General features: G+C 42.0%; 1 protein-coding gene and 1 pseudogene across 1 annotated transcript in view; both read left to right on the top strand.

Moving 5' to 3' along the window:
• Window positions 1-6158: 6158 nt before the first annotated feature.
• The window catches only part of EPM2A (EPM2A glucan phosphatase, laforin), a 106592-nt gene continuing 91289 nt past the window's right edge, over window positions 6159-21461 (top strand). Inside the window, exon 1 of the mRNA XM_043457325.1 lies at window positions 6159-6561. Within this exon, the coding sequence (XP_043313260.1) occupies window positions 6261-6561 (301 nt within the window). The 5' untranslated portion in view covers window positions 6159-6260. The remainder of the gene's footprint in view (window positions 6562-21461) is intronic.
• Window positions 13063-20951, top strand: LOC122434111 (annotated as a pseudogene).

The following is a 21461-nucleotide window of genomic DNA, read 5'->3' as shown; positions in this document are numbered from 1 at the left end:
CCCTGCAGAGCTCTTGTTGTGCCATAAGGGGCAGCACTGTTGGGTATGAAAGTACAACATTGACCTCCTATCATGACACATATGGGCTTCCTTGGTGGCTCAGTGGTAAAGAATCTGCCTGCAAGGCATAAGACCCATGAGACGCTGGTTTGATCCCTGGGTCAGGAAGATCCTCTGGAGAACAAAATGGCAACCCATTCCAGTATTCTTGCCTGGAGAATCCCATGGACAGAGGATCCCGGCAGGTTACAGTCTATATAGGGTCACAAAGAGTCAGACATGATGGAAGCGATTGAGCATGCACACATGCATAACACATACTCCCTACTTTTCTGCCAGGATCATGTCTAAGGCCAGTCAATCTCCCAGATCATCTTACTGGTTGAGTCTGTTTTCTAGTCCCTTGATAGTGTCTCTAGTATAGTTGACAAATCTCTGCTGGTTATAATAAATATAGTTTATCCAATCCACATTTTTCTTGATGGTAGACCATCAGAATAAAACTGGCTCTAATCCCTCTGCTATCTGGTTTCTAGCTTTGCTCTACAGTTTGGTGTAAATCCTTCACCTCTACCATGGTGACTTTAGTAGGGTCATTAGGAACTGAGGGTCAAGTTGGTTCAGAATTCTGGGTCTATGTCACTAATGAGGAGGTAAAATTTTTAACAAGCTTAATAGCTAACCTTCCCAGTGGATATCTCCCAGATATGTCTGTCCCTAGTCCATACCAGTGCTAAAGAGATGGATGCTTATCTCTGGTTTGACTGTTAACAACAGTGGGTTACATTGTAGATTCCCATAATCATCTCAGGGTACCCCCCCTTGCAAGGGATAATCTTTTAATTCCACTAGGGTGGGAGCTTGAATTTCCGTGACATTGAATGGTTTGCCTTGGAAACGAACAGAGATCATTCTGTCATTTTTGAGATTGCATCCAACTACTGCATTTTGGACTCTTTTGTTGACCATGATGGCTAATCCATTTCTTCTAAGGGATTCCTGCCCACAGTAGTAGATATAATGGCCATCTGAGTTAAATTCACCCATTCCAGTCCATTTTAGTTCACTGATTCCTAGAATGGTGACATTCACTCTTGCCATCTCCTGTTTGACCACTTCCAATTTGCCTTGATTCATGAACCTAACATTCCAGGTTCCTGTGCAATATTGCTCTTTACAGCATTGGACCTTGCTTCTATCCCCAGTCACATCCACAACTGGGTATTATTTTTGCTTTGGCTCCATCCCTTCATTCTTTCTGGAGTTATTTCTCCACTGATCTCCAGTAGCATATTAGGCACCTACCGACCTGGGGAGTTCCTCTTTCAGTATCCTATCATTACGCCTTTTCATACTGTTCATGGGGGTTCTGAAGGCAAGAATACTGAAGTGGTTTGCCATTCCCTTCTCCAGTGGACCACATTCTGTCAGACCTCTCCACCATGACCCGACCATCTTGGGGGGCCCCACACGGCATGGCTTAGTTTCATTGAGTTAGACATGACTGTGGTCCATGTGATCAGATTGGCTAGTTTTCTGTGATTATGGTTTCAGTCTGTCTGCCCTCTGATGCCCTCTTGCAACACCTACCATATTACTTGGGTGCTGAGGAATTGATGCTTTTGAACTGTGGTGTTGGAGAAGACTCTTGAGAGTCCCTTGGACTGAAAGGAGATCCAACCAGTCCATCCTAAAGGAGATCAGTCCTGGATGTTCATTGGAAGGACTGATGTTGAAGCTGAAACTCCAGTACTTTGGCCACCTCATGCGAAGAGTTGACTCATTGAAAAAGACCCTGATGCTGGGAGGGATTGGGGGCAGGAGGAGAAGGGGACGACAGAAGGTGAGATGGCTGGATGGCATCACTGACTCAACGGACATGAGTTTGAGTAAACTCTGGGAGTTGGTGATGGACAGGGAGGCCTGGCGTGCTGCGATTCATGGGGTCGTAGAGTCAGACACGACTGAGCTACTGAACTGAACTGAACTGAACTGAGGGTGGGAGCTGCTTTATATGGTTTAGCCATGTAACCCACCCTGGGTAGTCTACCATACTTCGGCCCAACTACAGCAGGGGAGTTGGCATGGATCATTTCCTTTCATGCCTGATATGGTTCAGGACAAAGGTACTTATGGTCTTCAGATAGCTGTTTTAGGCTGTGTAGGTCACGATAAGGCAAGACCTGGAAAGCATCAAATTTCACAGTTAGGGTCACATGCTCATGGTCACATTAATAATTAAGTTGACCTGATAAGGGCTGCCCCCAACAAAAGGCATCTTGGTATACAGAATCACCAAGAGGGATATTAGAGTCTTTTCAAAGACAGCTTTGTAGGACTGGAGTGTTGGACCACAGTTCATTGTTCTTTTTTGTTAGGGGATGGAGTCCCTTTGATTCTCCTGTAATGAGTCCAACCTTACTTTGCGGTGCGGGCAGCTGTTTTCTTCATGAGCAGCAGCTTATCAGGTCCTTCCCAGGCCAATCTGAGTTTGTCTTCCTTCCAGGTTTTTCTCGGGACATGATCACCAGACTGATGAGGATGTATGGGAGATCCAAGGATGGAGCCTGAGCCAAAAGGCCCTGCAACTTAAGAGAAGGCAGAGTAGAGGAGAGGCCAAATATATATTTCTCAGAAATTGGTCTTTAGTTTCCATGCTTGGCAGGTCAGCAATTTGACTCAAATATGGTAACCTGTACAGCATCTCATATGGGGATAATCCAGTATCCTTATGAAGGGCAGTTCTGATTCTGAGAAGAGCAATTGTGAGGCACTTGGTCCAAGGAAGTTTGGTCCCAAGGAAGTTTAATTATTTATTTGCTTGTCTTCATCTCTACGTACATATATATCTTCTGGCTTCTCTCAATTTTTCTAAACTTCTACATTTCCAATTGTCTAATTTCTGTAACTTGTTAGAAATATCTGGCCAACTATTAGTTACAAAATGCAACTTTAACATATCTTGGCCAAGAGGATCATCTAAATTCAATCCAGAGTATTTTCTTATTTGGTCTTTTAACCTACTCAGAAGTTCAACCAGCCCTTCATCTTTTCCTTGATGGATGTCAAAGGCCTTAGTAATATTTTGGGATCTGGAAACTGACTCTCTGATCCCTTTTATAATTAGGTTCCTGTGTTCAGGACTGTTATCCCATTTTTAGGGAATTTCACTTCAGCTACTAAGACATTTGGGCCAGCTGGGTATTCCCTTTTCCAATCGGCCAGCCATCGCTGCTCTCCAAATCACTGATCTTTCCTAGCCAGAAAACACAACACCTGAGATAGACATAAGCTCGGCCCATGTGAAAATTTCAGGGCCTAAAAGTTGATCTAGCTGGTCTGCAACCCCAGTTGGATCCTCTAATAGGGGCTTCAGTTCTTTCTTCAATTCTTGAACCTTGGAGCTGGTAGGGAGGATGTCCACAAATCCAGTTCCCCCTCCTCCTAGGGGAACTTCTCAGAGGAGGTAGAGGGCCTGAGGTTTCTCTCTTTTGGGGGGGAAGGGTAAAATCTGAATGTCCGTTTTACATTGTTCTATATCCTTCCTCAACGGAGGAAGGGAGGGAAACAGTGCTGGAGAGGGTGCTGAGGCATGGCGGCCAGCTCGCGTTCCCTCTCTTCTGTTCTTATTTCCTCTTCTATCGGAGGCAGTTCAGGCTGTTCCTGGGCAGTTCAGGCTGTAGGTCTCCTGGGTTATAAGGATGAGGCAAACAGTTATAGGATCCCATTTATTATTTTCCTTCTCCTTTCTTTACCTAGTTCTGCCTTTAAGGGGAATAGAACCACTGGCCCCTTTCTCCAACAAAGAGCATAATCTATTTCTTCCTGGGCAACTGGGCTCATGTCATTAACATATTCTTTACGCAATTGGCAGATCAAATCTTCATCCAACTGAAACTTAGGCCAAAATACTGATGGTTTCAATATAGGTTCTTGAGTCCAGACGAAACAGCAATACTTTATCATCTGTTGTTTCTTTTTCCCTTTTGTTCTAGGATTATCTCCCCAGTGTTGGAGCATGCGTCCTAGAGGACTGTCTAGGGGAATCTTTCTCCCCTCGGAATCCTTCTTGCCTAAAGAAGAATTCTTACTACCCATCCCTATCATCTGATTCTTGGAGGAGGGCATGGCAACCCACTCCAGTATTCTTACCTGGAGAATCAGAGGAGCCTGATAGGCTACAGTCCATAAGTTGCAAAATCAGACACGACTGAAGTTAGCACTGCGTTAGTCGCTTCAATTCTGTCCCCTGCTGTTTCCCTCCTGGGAGAAATATCCCCAGAAGAGGTGCTTCTTAGCTACTGGTAGGTCAGTATAAGCCCCTGATAGGTCCAAAAGGACTGCCTTGTGCCATAGGAAGTCACCAAAGGATATTAGTGGAAGCTTGGATCAGGACTCCACACTCGCCTCGTGTTCAGGACACATCTCAGGCACACACAGACAGCTTCTGAGATGACCTGATCCAAGGAAATACTTTGTCACCTCTTGCGGCGTTTCTTGCCTTGCTCCTTGCACAAAGTTACCTGGTTTCTGGGGTGCTTGTCTGGGCCCTTCCCCTGTGTTGCAGATCAACTTCAGACCTGAAGCCCACTGTCAGTCCAAGGGAGCGCAGATTTCCCCTCCCCTGAAGCTACCTGAAGGAAACAGTGGGAGCATCTCCTGGGGAGGGGGTGGGGCCCTGGGTTGGGGGGGTGGGGGAGGTGTGCATAGTTCATTTGACCTCTCCAGGTGATGTGGATCCCCGACGAGCCCCCAAATTGTTGGAAATATAATCCGGCTCATGCCGGGGAGAATGAGAAAAACACGTGACAGCAGTCTGACGGGCAATCACACTGAGTGGGAAGTCCGCTCCCCTGGGTGTTTCTACCTGACATGCTGCACCTCACTCTGGGAGGTGGTGAGAGACCGGGAGTCCTGGCGGGCTGCAGCCCATGGGATCCTGAAGACTCACACAGGACTGGGGGAGTGAACAACAACTCGGATTGACGGGAGCGTGGTGACACAACCCAGCGCGATCGGCTAATTCAAGTGAAGCAGCTGCCAAGTGAGGTGGCCGGGAACAAATGAAGCAGCTAGCTGGGGGAGGGGCTTCCCTGGTGGCTCAGTCGGTAAAGAATCTGCTTGCATTGCGGGAGACCTACAAACACGTGCAGCTTGGTTACAGGAACTTTTGCTGTTGTTGCGCAGTCACCCAGTCCTGTCAGATTCTCTCCGACCCCATGGACTGCAGCATGCCAGGCATTTCGGTCCCTCACTATCTCCGGACATTTGTCCAAGGTCATGTCCGTTGCATCGGTCATGCCATCCAGCCATCTCATCCTCTGATGCCCTCTTCTCCTTCTGCCCTCAATCTTTCCCAGTACCAGGGACTTTTCCAATGAGTCATCTGTTCGCTTCAGATGACCAAAATATCAGCTTCAGCATCAGTCCTTCCCGTGAATATTCAGGGTTGATCTCCCTTAAGATTGACTGGTTTGATCTTCTTGCTGTCCAAGGGACTTTCAGGAGTCTGGTCCAGCACCACAGTTTGAAGGCATTCTGGCTTTGGGTTCTGCCTTCCTTATGGTCCAGGTCCAGCTCTCAACCGAAGTGACCACTGGAATACCACAGCCTTGGCTAAAATGGCCTTTGTGGGCAGAGTAATGTCTCCGCTTTCCCACACACTGTCTAGGTTTGTCATAGCTTTCCTGCCAAGAAACAACCCTCTTCTGATTTCATGGCCTCAGTCACGGTCCGCAGTGAGTTTGGAGCCCAAGGAGAGGAAACCTGTCATTATTTCCACCCTTTTCCCTTCCATTTGCCATGCAGGACAGGAATTTAAGACTACATAATGGCGTGGGTTTCCTAGGAAGGAGGTAGATTATATTCTCTGATAGAAAAGACCACATTATTCCTGTACTCACAAAAATAATTTCGAGTCTTTTGGAAAGGTCACTGGAAAATCTCGGAGTTTATGGGGAGTTTGCTTTGCTTTCCTAACCCTTGTTTTTGCTTTCTCCCGGTGCCCAGCCACCGGCGGAGCCGCTAGAAGAGGCCGCAGGCCTGGCGCAGCCTCCTTCTCCGGGCGCGCGCGGCCAGAGGCCCCGGCCTGGATCAGGCTCGGGGCTCCTGGGCCGCGTGATGCAGCCCAAAAAAGGTGCAGCCTCGCACGTGTCCCCGCCGGCGCCCGGGACCCAATCGCCGCGCCCGCCTAGCGCTCGGGCCGCGTCCGCCGGTCGCAGGGACACGGGGGACCCGGAGTCGCGCCGCCCGCCGCCGCCATGCGGTTCCGCTTCGGGGTGGTGGTGTCGCCCGCCGTGGCCGGGGCCGGGCCGGAGCTGCTGGTCGTGGGGTCCCGGCCCGAGCTGGGGCGCTGGGAGCCGCGCGGGGCCGTGCGTCTGAGGCCGGCGGGCACGGCGGCGGGCGCGGGCGCGCTGGCGCTGCAGGAGCCGGGCCTGTGGCTCGGGGAGGTGGAGCTGGCGGCCGAGGAGGCGGCGCAGGACGGGGCGGAGCCGGGCCGCGTGGACACGTTCTGGTACAAGTTCCTGAAGCGGGAGCCGGGAGGAGAGCTCTCCTGGGAAGGTACGCGGGCTGCTGTGCCGCCCTGCTCCCCGCGGCCCCGGCCTCGGCCTGGGGCGGGCTCCAGCTGTCGCCGCCGCGGCTGCCCGGGCGCTCGGCCCGGATCTCGGGCTTCGCCCGCCGCCCGGACTGCCCGGGCGCCCCGGGCTGACCCTGGTCTGGGCGCCCAGCTGTCGCCACCAGCCCGGCGTGCGGCTCCCGACAGGTTCCCCTGGTGGGGGCGGCGTCCCCGGCCCCCCGTCCGTTCGGTCTCTGCCCCTCCGGGGGCTTTCCCACACACCCGGGACCGGGTGTCTTGCCCCCGCTGCCCAGGCGCTCGGGCCTCCGCCCGCCTGGCCACCTGCGTCCTCTCCGAGGGCCTCCCCGGGTTCGCTGGGCCCCGCCGCTCCTGGGTTTTGCTCCTCATCTTCCCCGAGACTGTTTTGTGCCCTCCTTTTGTGCCCTGCCCCGATTCACTAAAAAAATGACCCAACCGGTAAAGCTAGCCTTGTCGCTAATCCTAAACGGCAGCATGCTGCTTGGTGTATTTTGTTTTTCTTCTTTTCCATTTGAGACTGAACTAATGGCAAGACGGTGAGCGTTTTCTCTTTTCGAATTTCCCCCCCAAAGCCCCGAATATGTGGCTTCCTTGGTGTCCCAGAAGGTAAAGAATCCGCCTGCCTTGCGGGAGAACTGGGTTCGATCCCTGGGTTGGGAAGATCCCCTGGAGGAGGGCATGGCAACCCACTCCAGTATTCTTGCCTGGAGACTCCCCGTGGACAGAGGAGCCTGGCGGGCTGTAGCCCACGGGATCACAAAGAGTCGGACACGACTGAGCGACTAAGCACAGCATAATTTGTCAGTTGAGATATGATCCGATTTCTTAAAATACAAAAACAATACATGCTGGCCCGAAAAAAAAAAAAAAAGGCAAAAACATGTACAAAAGTAAAAACGTGTTTCCTCCTTTCACCCTAAGCCCACGTGTACCAATAAATGACGTGTCTGTTTATCTCACACACAATTTGTATAATATATTATTCTACTTCTTGCCTCTTCTTGCTCTGCAACATGTTGCAAAAACTTTTTAGTGTTACTCCATGTAGATGTATTTCATTTTCTAAATGGTAAGGAAATGTTCTGTATCCACCAGTGTGCATTTAGATTGCTTTCCGTCTTCTTCTGTTGTAAACAGTAATAACTTAATTGAAAGTCCTTGTATAATGTTCTCTTTGAGCATTTGGGAATGTCCTTGCAGGGTAGATTCTGAGAAGTGAAATCGTTAGGTCAAAGAGTAGCCGTGTTTTACATTTCAGTAGTAGTAATAGTAGTGTTAGTTGCTCAGTTGTGTCTGACTCTTTGCAACCCCATAGACTGTTGCCCGCCAGGCTCCTCTGTCCATGGAATTTTTCAGGCAAGAATACTGGAGTGGGCAGCTGTTCCCTTCTCCAGGGCATCTTCCCCACCCAGGAACCCAACCCAGGTCTCCTGCATTGCAGGCAGATTCTTTACCATCTAAACCACCAGAGAATAAGGGCTGCCAATTTATTCCCTGAAAAAGTGATGCCAAGTGTAGACTCCGGCCCGTGTGTGAATGTAGGCAGCCCTTTCTTTAATGAAATGTGCAGAGTAGGGGACGGGACAGTGTGTGGCTCAGTGGTTGTCTAAAGTGGATGAAAGGTCCCCGGGGAAGTTTATATGACAAAGTGGGCCATTTAGTCCATAGTGATGTGGAAACAAAGAATCAGCAAAAAGCGTGAGTGTTCTGTAATATGTTTATATGGCATCCTTGTTCCTCTTTTTGTACCAACTGAGTTTTATAGTCTGGTACCATTTATTGTCCTTTTGTGTTACCATGCCAGAATTGAAAGGTACGCTCATCGATTATGCCTTTCTTTATAGGATATTCTATTATTAGTAGTATTACATAGTCATTTTCATAATAAAGTACTATCTGATAATTTTAATAAAAATTAAGATGGTTAAAAACAAAGTTCTTCCCTTTCCCGAGTCCCCCTCCTTTTCTATTTTTAGTTTTTCTGAAGTCTCCCAAATTCAGATAGTCTTCTGAATTTCTTAATGTATCAACTTGACTTTTTCTGTTTTTAAGTTTTCTGAGAGTTGCCACATGAATTATATGTTACGCTTTAAAATTAGACAATGTCTACTGACAACTGCTGTATACCTATAAAATTAACTATCTTGCTTACTGTGAAATATGAGAAATTTAGCTCAGGTTCATTCTCTCTCTCCTCCCTGCTGATTTTTATTATATTATTAATATTAATTAATTATATAATTTATATTAAATATAATATTAATTATATTTATTATTTATTACATTATATTATTATTAAATAATATTTAATAATAAATATTATTATTTTCTATTATACTCATGTAGTTTACTGTTGACTTTCTATTTTATAGAAATTTCTGTATTATACTTCTTTTATATAGAAAGTTGCATGTGTGCGTGCTAAGTCACTTTAGTCGTGTCTGATGCTTTGCGGCCCTATGAACTGTGGCCCCCTCCCCAGGCTCCTCTGTCCATGGGATTCTGCAGGAAGGAATACTGGGGTAGGTTGCCGTGCCTTCCTCCAGGGGATCTTCCCAACCCAGGGACAGAACTTGTGTCTCTTATGTCTCTGGATTGTCAGGCAGGTTTTTACCACCAGCGCCACCTGGGGAGCCCACGTATATATAAAAAGTTAAGAAAAATAACACCTACACATTCCTTTCCTTTTCCTTACTTTGGTTAATCATTGTTTCTATGTTAAGGTCTACATAATTTGTATTTTGTTTTATAATTGTTACTATGCCATTTTGTTTTAGGCTGATAGATTGATTCGAAGAATTGTAAGTTAACAGACAGAATAATGAGAAGCCCCATAGCCAATGTTTAAGAGCAGGGATTCTAGAGCCAGAATGTCTAACTTCACCAACCAGTGCGTGACCTTGGGCAAGTCACTTAACTTTACTGTGCTACTGTTGAAATCTAAAGAGCTTAGGATAGGACATATGTTAAGTGTTAAATAAGTTTTACTTGTTGTTATTTTTACTATTATGATTGGGAAATAATTATTGCAGAACCAAGTAGTGCAATTACACTAATTAAAAAGTTTAGAAATATAATTCTGTGACATGAAACCTGTGTACCAGGAGGAAAAGTTCTTTTACACTATAAATCATGCTCAGATTTTGTTTAAAATGATATCGGAGTTCATTTTACTTTATATTTGAGTGGCAATGTTCTTATACACCTTGTTTTAAACTTTCTAGTTACTTTTTAAAAACAGGAAGAGCACATTGATCCTCAAAATTTCCTAGCTCAAATGAACTATCTGATGAACGCAAATTCCTCACTTTTTGAAAACATTCTGTTCCTTGAAGATTTGGGGGTTTTGTTCTAATTTTCACTAATATTGATATATATCTTTCTGAACACAGCCATCTGGGATTTATATTATTCTTGTTGTTTTTAATTGGACTTCTGTGTTAGTTGCGTTGTTTAGGATTCCACATTTTCCGCTTTCTTGAATATCTTAGCCCTTTCATTTGATCAGCAAGTGAGAGATAAGCTACCTGAGTTCTTAAATGCCTGAAAAGGTCTTCATCTTGCTTTCACATTTGATTAGTCATCTGGTAGAGTATTCTAGTCTGAAAATAATGTTCACTTTGAAGGCACTGCCTCAGTACCGTCTAGCACCAGTTGCCGTTGATAATTCTCATGTCAAAGTAAGCCCATTTCTTTGTAGGCACTTTTTTTTTTCCTCCTTGAAGCTTAAAAACTTTTCCTTATGTTATTTTACCAGCTTGTATCTGAGTCTTTTGTTGTTGCTGTTCTCCTGATTTGACAATTGGTTGGCTTTTTGGATTCCAGGAATTATTATTATTTTTTTACTAATGGAAACTTACTATTGTTTCTTTATTTCCTCCTCTCTATTTTCTCTGGTCTTTCCTCTGACATATCTTACTCATATGTACCTTCTGCTTTTATGTGAGTATCTCTTAGCATTTCTCCTGTGTTTTCCACCTTTTGTTTGGATAGTTTTCCCTGACTATGTTTCCAGATCACTGTTTTGTTTTTAATACTACCCATTCCATTATTTACTTCATATACTAAAAAAAATTTTTTTTTGACAGTTTTAATCTCCCACATTTTTCTGTTATTCTCTGATTTCTTTTTTTCTAGAGCTGGTTTTTCTTCCTGTATGGATAATTTATATTTAAATCTTTCTGAGGACATTAAATAGAATTGATTAAAAATTGTTTTTGTCTTGCATTAACTTTTTGTCCCTTCCCCCGTAGCAATCTGTTTTTTAATGCTAAAAGTTTTCCTCAAGTGTCTGGTAATCTTTAGGTGACTATTTTTATGAATAAAGCTTATGTTGATTTGTAGAGGCAACTGTGCTGGATCCCTGCTGAAGTTGCTTATATTTATCCAAAATCTCCTCTAAATGGAAGGACACTCATGGGATATTGTGTAATATGGCAGATTTTGTGGAGGGGTAAGTTTCTTCACTTAGGGTTAAAGGGTGAGGATCCAGAGGACTCCTGGTTCTTATCATTAAAAAAGCAAAACAAAGCAAAGCAAACAAAAACTTGACTATAGGAAGAAATATTTCAGTCTATTTTATTCCCGAATGGTGCTCCCATCTTTTACCTCCAAGTCAGTTGGTGGGTACATAGTTCTCTCAAGATCTGTTCTGTCCAGATCTCTAGACCCTACACCTTTTCTCAGGTCCTTTGCAGGAAAACCGTTCCCTCCTATATTTACAGCATAGTTATTTCATGTTAGGGATGAGATAGGGTGGCAGGAGGCAGGTGGGAGAGCATTCCTTCAACCCTTTTTCAGGTTGGCATCTATTTGTTAAGTCTCTTCTTACAAGTATTTCTTCTTCTTTTTAAAAAATATTGATTTATTTATTGATGCCATTCCCCATGGCATGTAGATCTTAGGTCCCCGACCAAGGATCAAACCCATGCCCCTGCAGTGGGGATTGAGGAGTCTTAACCACTGAACCACCAGGGAAGTCCCACATGTCTTTCTTAACTACTTTTTAATTCTTTCTCTTGGCACCTGTTCCTTTCCTTATATCTCTTTAATAGTTTAAAATTGCATTAGTTATAGTGACTTGGACTCTGATCGTTAAGTAATAGAAACAGTATGAACAGTAGGAAGGAGGATCTCACCCCTCCAAAAAATGTGGACTGTTTGAGAAGCAGTTTGGAATGCCTAGACTGCAGGTTGAGCTTCCCTGGTAGCTCAACTGGTAAAGAATCCTCCTGCAATGCAGGAGACCTGGGTTCGATCCCTGGGTTGGGAAGATCCCCTGGAGGAGGACATGGCAACAGGCTGCAAGTTAACAGAAAACATAGCAAGCAATTGCTTAAACAAATAAGGGTTAGTTTTTGTACTACAAAAAGTTCAAAGGTAGGTGATAGGGGTAATGGTTCAAAGCTTGTGTATATCAGTTAAGGTGCCATTGTATTTTCTTAGCTTTTCCCTCAAGGCTACAGCTGCTGTTCTAATCATCACATCTGCATTCAGTAGAATAAGGGAGGAGAGGGAAGAGTGGAAATGTCAGCTGTAGGCATCCCCTTTAATCTAGAAAGCATTAACTTTGCTGGCATTCTCCCTAACCTTCAACACACATACGGGTATACCTTGCTTTATTGCACTTCACTTTGTTGAGCTTTGCAGATGTTACTTTTTTTTTTTTTTTCTTACGTTGAGGATTTGTGGCAACTTTGTGTTAAACACATCTGTTGGTGCCATTTATAAAGTGTTTGCTCACTTCATGTCTCTGTGTCACATTTTGATACTTCTTGCAATACTTCAAACTTTTTCATTATTATTATATTTTTTATCCTTCTGGGAAAGAGTCACTATCTTGGATGCCATTAAGAACATTTGTGATTCATGGAAATAGGTCAAAATATCAATATTAACAAAAGTTTGGGAGAAGCTGATTCCAGCCTTCATGGATGACTTTGAGGGGTTCAAGTCTTCAGTGGAAGAAGTATCAGCAGATATGGTGGAAATAGCAAGAGAACTCAAATGAGAAGTGGAGCCTGAAGATGTGACTCAGTTGCTTCAATCTCTTGGTAAGACTTTCCCGATGAGGAGCTGTTTCTTATGGATAAACAAAGAAGGTGGTTTCTTGAAATAGAATCTACTCCTGGCAAGATGTCATGAAGATTGCTGAAATGACAAGAGGATATTTAGAATATTACATAAACTTAATTGATAAAGCAGCAACAGGGCTTGAGAAGATTGGCTCCAGTTTTGAAAGAAGCCCTGTCGTGGGTCAAAGGCTATCAAATAGCATTGCATGCTTCAGAAATGTTGTTCAGGAAAGAGTCAGTTGACGTGGAAAATTTCACTGTTGTCTTTTTTTTTTAAGAAATTGCTACAGCCACTCCAGCTTTTACCAGCCACCATCCTAATACGTCAGTAGTCATCAGCATCAAGGCAAGACTCTCCACCAGCAAAAAAGTTATGACTTGGTGAAGGTACAGATGATGGTCAGCGTTTTTAGCAATACAGTATGTTTAAGGTATTTAAATTGTTTTTTAAATTTGCCTTATTTTGATATTTGTTTTATTTTGATAGCCTGGAACTGAATTGGCAATGTCATTAAGGTATTCCTATAGTTTTTCATATTTATAATTGGACAGAACTGTTGTACTGGGCTACATCTACTGCAGAAGAGACTGAAAAAGCCCTAATGAAAAAATCAGTCATTTCTCCAAAGAGCTCTGGTTTGTTTTATTGTAGAACGGTATTAAAAACCACCTCTTCGTGGATCACAGCTTTCTCATCATGAAGGGGCTATGAGCCATGCCATGCAGGGCCCCCCAAGATGGATGGGTCATATCGAAGAGTTCTGACAAAACAGGGGCCACTGGAGAATGAAATGGCAACTCACTCCAGTATTCTTGCCTGAAGAACCCCATGTAGATATGCAAAAAGATATGACACCAGAGCCCCCTCAGGTCAGAAGGTGTTCAATATGCTATTGGGGAAGAACAGAGGACAATTACTAATAGCTCTAGTAAGAATGGAAGTGGCTGGGCCAAAGCAAAAATGATGCTCAGCTGTAGATGTGTCTTGTGGTAAAACTAAAGTCCAATGCTGTGAAGAACAATATTGTATAGGAACCTGGAATGTTAGGTCCACAAATCAAGGAAAATTGGATATGGTCAAGCAGGAGATGGCAAGAATGAACACCAACATTTTAGGAATCAGTGAACTAAAATGGATGGGAATGGGTGATTTTAATTCAGATGACCATTGCATCTACTACTGTGGGCAAGAATCCCTCAGAAGAAATGGAGTAGTCCTCACAGTCAAAAAAAGAGTAAGAAATGCAGTGTGTGTCGTGCAGTTTCAGTCGTGTCCAACTCTGCAATCCTATAGTCTGTGGTTTGCCAGGTTTTTCTGTCCATGGGATTCTCCAGGCAAGAATCCTGGTATTGGTTGCCATTTCCTCCTCCAGGGAACTTTCCTGACCAAGGATCAGAACCTGTGTCTCTTGCGTCTCCTGCCTTGGCAGGTGGGTTCTTTACCAATAACGCCACCTGAGAAGCTCAAGAAATGCAGTACTTGGGTGCACTCTCCAAAAGTGACAGAATGATCTCAGTTTTTTTTCCAAGGAAAACCATTCAATATCACAATAATCCAAGTCTATACTCCAAGCACTGATGCTTAAGAAGCTGAAGTTGACCTGTTCTGTGAAGACCGACAGCACCTTCTAGAACTAACACCAGAAAAAAATGTCATTTTCATCATAGGGAATTGGAATGCAAAAGAAGAAAGTCAAGGGATATCCAGAATAACAGGCGAATTTGGCCTTGGAATACAAAATGAAGCAGGGCAAAGGCTAACAGAGTTTTGTCAAGAGAACACGTGGTCATAGCAAACACCATTTTTCAACAACATAAGAGTTGACTATACACATGGACATCACCAGATGGTCAATACTGAAATCAGATTGATTACGTTCTTTGCAGCCATAGATAGAAAAGCTCTATGCAGTCAACAAAAACAAGATCTGAAACTGACTGTGGCACTCTGTCTACCAGATGTAATCCCTTGAATCTATTTGTCACCTTCACTGTATAATCATAAGGGATTTGATTTAAGTCATACTTGAGTGGCCTAGTGGTGTTCCCTACTTTCTTCAATTTAAGACTAAATTTTGCAATAAAGAGCTCCATCTCTTCTGCAATAGATGTAGCCCAGTACAACAGTTCTGGTTTTGTCCATTTTTTTGGATTTTAATCATTCTAATAGGTGTGCCATGGTATTTCACTGTTTTAACTTGCAATGCTCTAAAAATAAATTATGTTGAGTATTTCTGTAAATACTTATTTGCCATCTGTATAACATCTTTAATTGCATGTCTGCTCAGTTCTTTTCTCTATTTTTAGTTGGTTATTTCCTTGTTACTGATTTTTAAGAATTCTTTGTGTATTTCATATACAAATTCTTAAGAGATATATTATCTGCAAACATTTCCTCCCCGTCTATGATTTGTCTTTTTATTCTCTTAGTAGTGTCTTTTACCATGAAAAACTTTTAATTTTAATTCAACCCAGTTTACCACTTTTTCCTTTCCTGGGTTGTGCTTATGGTTTTTTAATTTAAAAACTCTTCCCCAAATCCAAGATGATCTAGATTTTCTCATATGTTATCTTCTAGAAGTTTTATAATTTTGCACTTTATTTTCAGGTCTATAATCCATTTTGTGTTAATTTTTGTCTGGTATAAGGTCTGTATCTAGGTTTTTGTTTTTCCTTCTGCATTTGAAAGTGACAGTGAAGGTGCTCAGTCATGTCCGACTCTTTGCAACCCCATGGACTGCATATGAGTGTCCAGTTTTCCCAGCACCATTTGTTGAAAATACTATCCTGTCTTCTTTGAATTGCCTTAATCAAAAATAGGTTGACTGTATTTGCACAGATCTACTTCTGGGCTCTTTATTTAGGTCCACTAATCTGTGTCTGTTGTTGTACGGTATCACACTGTGTTGATCGCTATAGCTTTATACTAATCTTGAGATAGTGTAGCGTGAGTCCCCCGAGTTTGTTCTTCTTCAGTATTGTGTTGGCTTTTCTTGGTCTTTTGCCCTTTCATATGTATTTTAGAATCAATTTATTGAATCTACAGAATGGCTTGCTGTAATTTTGATTAGGATTGCATGGAATCTGTAGATCAAGTTCAGGAGAATTGACATATCAACACTATTAAGTCTTTCCGTCTGTGAACATGGAATACATTTCCATTTAATTAGGTCTTTGTGCAGACTTTCCTGGTGGTTCAGTGGTTAAAACTCCATGGTCCCAATGCAGGGGGCATGGTTTTGATCCCTGGTCAGGGAACTAGATCCTGCATGTGGCAACAAAGATCCCAAGTGCTACAACTAAGGCCCAGTGTAGCCAAATAGATTTTTAAAATGTAATTAGGTCTTTAATTTCTTTTACCAATGTTTTGTAGTTTCCAAATACAGATCTTATACATTTCATTAGATTTATACATAAGTTTTTTTTTTTAATGGGGGGTGATATTTTGGATGGTGTATTTAAAAACTTTTCAATTGTAAGTTTCAATTGTTCATTGATAGTATATAGAAAAAATTGACTTTTGTATCTATTGATTTTTGTTTGGATGGTAGACATTGTATTTACATTGTTTTCAAGAAAGTTTGGGATTTTTCTTTGTAGCAGCTCTTTATTGGTTAGCTTGTCCCTTTTGAGGTTTATCTTGAAGGTTTATAAGAGCATGCCACAGTAGCTTTTACTGTAGAGCTAGGTTAGCCCCACGACTGAGCAATGATCCCTCTACATTTTCTCCTGGTTGCTTCATGTATTAAATAAGATCTTCTCATTCTATTTTGTGGAAACTCAAATGTTTCCCAGCTCTCTGTGAGCTGTGCTAATTCTTTGGCTTACAATTTTTAGAAATTTCTCTTTTCTTGTCATTTGTTTGTGATATGGCTCTGTCAAATTCCAATTTATACATCCACAGATAGGCATGAAACCAAAGCATCTAAGAGACCTTTATGAAGATTTATGGACCTCTCCATATAACTTTCTCCTCTCTAGAATTAGGCCCTACAAATTCTAGTCAGTTTATTCCCCCTATATTTGTATTTCTAGTTTCTCAATCAGAGACACCGTTGGATGCTATTTGGAATTCCATCCCTGTGTCACGGTTCAGAAATTCTCTACAGGCGGAAATCCATGGCATTCATATTGTTCCCTTTGTCTTTTTTTCTTTTCTCAGAGATATCTGTTCTGTACTGCCTTTTGTTCAACATCCAAAAAACGTTGTTCATGTATTTTGCCATTTTTTAAGTTGTTGCTTTTACAGGCAGAAGTCTCTGTAACTTGCCTGTAACAAGTCGAAGTTTGTTGCTGAGCTATGAAAGATGCTGGGATTCTTGGCCTCCAGAGGAGAGGAATTCAATCCAGGGCCAGTGATGAGGCTTGATCGCTCAGAGCTTCTGTGTAATAAAGTTTTATTAAAGTATAAAAGAGATAGACAAAGCTTCTGACACAGACATCAGAAGGGAGCAGAAAGAGTGCCAACACCCACCCCCCCCACCCACCCGCTAGTCTTTAGCCGGATGTTTTATGTTTGTTAGAAAGCTGTTAATCAGATAAGAGACACCTCAAGGCTGATGGAGTTTCACCAGGCCCCTCTCCCACAATACACATTTTTTGAGATAGGATGGCACAGGTGTGTCATCCCCCAGCCATGAAACAATTGATATGAATACTGGTTTGTTGAGCTATTATTATCAGCCCAAGGTTTGAGAAAAGAAAAATGTTAGTCTTAGGTGTAACCATTTTGAAGAAAGACAAATTCCAAAGCAAATACATAGTTTCATTAACATTGCTTAAAAAAAAAAACATTTCCATAAGAAAAACGCATTGGTTAGCTCAAGGTTAGGAAAGTTAAGTTCAGGTGGAACCAGGTATCATCATGGCAACACAGAATTTTTTTTTTTTTTTTTTTTAATTTTTTTATTGGTTGGAGGCTAATTACTTCACAACATTTCAGTGGGTTTTGTCATACATTGATATGAATCAGCCATAGATTTACACTTATTCCCCATCCCAATCCCCCCTCCCATCTCCCTCTCCACCCGATTCCTCTGGGTCTTCCCAGTGCACCAGGCCGGAGCACTTGTCTCATGCATCCCACCTGGGCTGGTGATCTGTTTCACCATAGATAGTATACATGCTGTTCTTTTGAAATATCCCCTCACATTCTCCCACAGAGTTCAAAAGTCTGTTCTGTATTTCTGTGTCTCTTTTTTTTTTTGCATATAGGGTTATCGTTACCATCTTTCTAAATTCCATATATATGTGTTAGTATGCTGTAATGTTCTTTATCTTTCTGGCTTTTAAACTTCACTCTGTATAAGGGGCTCCAGTTTCACCCCATCTCATTGGACTGGGTTCAAAATGAATTCTTTTTGACGGCTGAGTAAAATTCCATGGTGTAATATGTAGCCACAGCTTCCTTATCCATTCATCTGCTGACGGGCATCTAGGTTGCTTCCATGTCCTGGCTATTATAAACAGTGCTGCGATGAACATTGGGGTGCACGTGTCTCTTTCAGATCTGGTTTCCTCAGTGTGTATGCCCAGAAGTGGGATTGCTGGGTCATATGGCAGTTCTATTTCCAGTTTTTTAAGGAATCTCCACACTGTTTTCCATAGTGGCTGTACTAGTTTGCATTCCCACCAACAGTGTAAGAGGGTTCCCTTTTCTCCACACCCTCTCCAGCATTTATTGCTTGTAGACTTTTGGATAGCAGCCATCCTGACTGGTGTGTAATGGTACCTCATTGTGGTTTTGATTTGCATTTCTCTAATAATGAGTGATGTTGAGCACCTTTTCATGTGTTTGTTAGCCATCTGTATGTCTTCTTTGGAGAAATGTCTGTTTAGTTCTTTGGCCCATTTTTTGATTGGGTCATTTATTTTTCTGGAATTGAGCTGCAGGAGTTGCTTGTATATTTTTGAGATTAATCCTTTGTCTGTTTCTTCATTTGCTATTATTTTCTCCCAATCTGAGGGCTGTCTTTTCACCTTACTTATAGTTTCCTTTGTAGTGCAAAAGCTTTTAAGTTTCATTAGGTCCCATTTGTTTAGTTTTGCTTTTATTTCCAATATTCTGGGAGGTGGGTCATAGAGGATCTTGCTGTGATTTATGTCGGAGAGTGTTTTGCCTATGTTCTCCTCTAGGAGTTTTATAGTTTCTGGTCTTACATTTAGATCTTTAATCCATTTTGAGTTTATTTTTGTGTATGGTGTTAGAAAGTGTTCTAGTTTCATTCTTTTACAAGTGGTTGACCAGTTTTCCCAGCACCACTTGTTAAAGAGGTTGTCTTTTTTCCATTGTATATCCTTGCCTCCTTTGTCAAAGATAAGGTGTCCATAGGTTCGTGGATTTATCTCTGGGCTTTCTATTCTGTTCCATTGATCTATATTTCTGTCTTTTTGCCAGTACCACACTGTCTTGATGACTGTGGCTTTTGTAGTAGAGTCTGAAGTCAGGCAGGTTGATTCCTCCAGTTCCATTCTTCTTTCTTCAAGATTACTTTGGCTATTCGAGGTTTTTTGTATTTCCATACAAATTGTGAAATTCTTTGGTCTAGTTCTGTGAAAAATACCGTTGGTAGCTTGATAGGGATTGCATTGAATCTATAGATTGCTTTGGGTAGAATAGCCATTTTGACAATATTGATTCTTCCAATCCATGAACACGGTATGTTTCTCCATCTGTTTGTGTCCTCTTTGATTTCTTTCATCAGTGTTTTATAGTTTTCTATGTATAGGTCTTTTGTTTCTTTAGGTAGATATACTCCTAAGTATTTTATTCTTTTTGTTGCAATGGTGAATGGTATTGTTTCCTTAATTTCTCTTTCTGTTTTTTTCATTGTTAGTGTATAGGAATGCAAGGGATTTCTGTGTGTTAATTTTATATCCTGCAACTTTACTATATTCATTGATTAGTTCTAGTAATTTTCTGGTAGAGTCTTTAGGGTTTTCTATGTAGAGGATCATGTCATCTGCAAACAGTGAGAGTTTCACTTCTTCTTTTCCTATCTGGATTCCTTTTACTTCTTTTTCTGCTTCTGAATTGCTGTGGCCAAAACTTCCAACACTATGTTGAACAGTAGTGGTGAGAGTGGGCACCCTTGTCTTGTTCCTGATTTCAGGGGAAATGCTTTCAATTTTTCACCATTGAGGGTGATGCTTGCTGTGGGTTTTGTCATATATAGCTTTTATTATGTTGAGGTATGTTCCTTCTATGCCTGCTTTCTGGAGAGTTTTAATCATAAATGAGTGTTGAATTTTGTCAAAGGCTTTCTCTGCATCTATTGAGATAATCATATGGTTTTTATCTTTCAATTTGTTAATGTGGTGTATTACATTGATTGATTTGCGGATATTAAAGAATCCTTGCATTCCTGGGATAAAGCCCACTTGGTCATGGTGTATGATTTTTTTAATATGTTGTTGGATTCTGTTTGCTAGAATTTTGTTAAGGATTTTTGCATCTATGTTCATCAGTGATATTGGCCTGTAGTTTTCTTTTTTTGTGGCATCTTTGTCTGGTTTTGGAATTAGGGTGATGGTGGCCTCATAGAATGAGTTTGGAAGCTTACCTTCCTCTGCAATTTTCTGGAAGAGTTTGAGTAAGGTAGGTGTTAGCTCTTCTCTAAATTTTTGGTAGAATTCAGCTGTGAAGCCATCTGGTCCTGGGCTTTTGTTTGCTGGAAGATTTTTGATTACAGTTTCGATTTCCTTTGCCGATTTCCTTGCTTGTGATGGGTCTGTTAAGATCTTCTATTTCTTCCTGGTTCAGTTTTGGAAAGTTATACTTTTCTAAGAATTTGTCCATTTCATCCAAGTTGTCCATTTTATTGGCATAGAGCTGCTGGTAGTAGTCTCTTATGATCCTTTGTATTTCAGGCAACACAGAATTTTAAGAGAAACCTCGGAGCCAACGTTGACAGGTTTTCGCGATCCGGCCAGACGTGCCGCCTCTCGTGACGGGGGTGGCGTCCTGGCGACAGGCTGGACTCAGTTAGATCCGATACTCCCAGATCTGTGCAAAAGCAGTCAGAGATGCACTGAAGACCGAACTCAACACAAACACCATGAAAACTTCTGACAGCAGCATAAAAACTGTGAAAGTGAAAAAGGAATAATCTACCCTGAGTACAGCCTGAATGCTGCATGTTCAAGGTGAAGCTGTGGGCACTTATTATAGCAGGTTGGAAACCATCTCCTTTCATGGAAAAAAAACAAAATAACATGTGTCTTGTTCAAAGATTGACAATGCCAGTAAATTAAAGTACAGTTCACTCTAAAAAAAAAAAAAAGAGAGATAAACATTTTAATTCTGTATGGAGAAGGAAAAAAATCTGACACTTGTAGTTTGTTTCCTCCTGCTGGTTAAGGGAGAGAAAAATATCTGACACTTGCAGCCTATTTCCTCCGATTGGAGACCCCTGCCTTCTTGCCTGTTACCCTCTCACAAATCTCATTCCATTTTTAAAAGTTTGCTGTTAAATATTTTTACAGCATATTATTAAAAAATTTTTTAAATGACAATTCCTTTTGTTGTTTAATTTATTTTTAATATATTTGTGTATGCATGTATATATGTGTGTGTGTGTGTACACACACACACACACACACATTAGAATCTAACCTATGTCTTTCTTGTTAAAATTAGGCTATTTTATTTGGTAGTATTTTCTTTCATGCTGAAAATTGCTAACTCTTTAATTATAAACTGGCATTAAATTTTGTTTCTACTCAATTATGCTCTGGATTAGGCATCCTAATCTTAGATTTTAATGATCATAAATTCAACATTCAAATTATCT

Source organism: Cervus canadensis, chromosome 33 (assembly GCF_019320065.1).
Source record: "Cervus canadensis isolate Bull #8, Minnesota chromosome 33, ASM1932006v1, whole genome shotgun sequence".
Taxonomy (NCBI): Eukaryota; Metazoa; Chordata; class Mammalia; order Artiodactyla; family Cervidae; genus Cervus; species Cervus canadensis.
The sequence above is the reverse complement of the archived record's forward strand: the minus strand, read 5'-3'. Positions and strand labels throughout refer to the sequence as shown.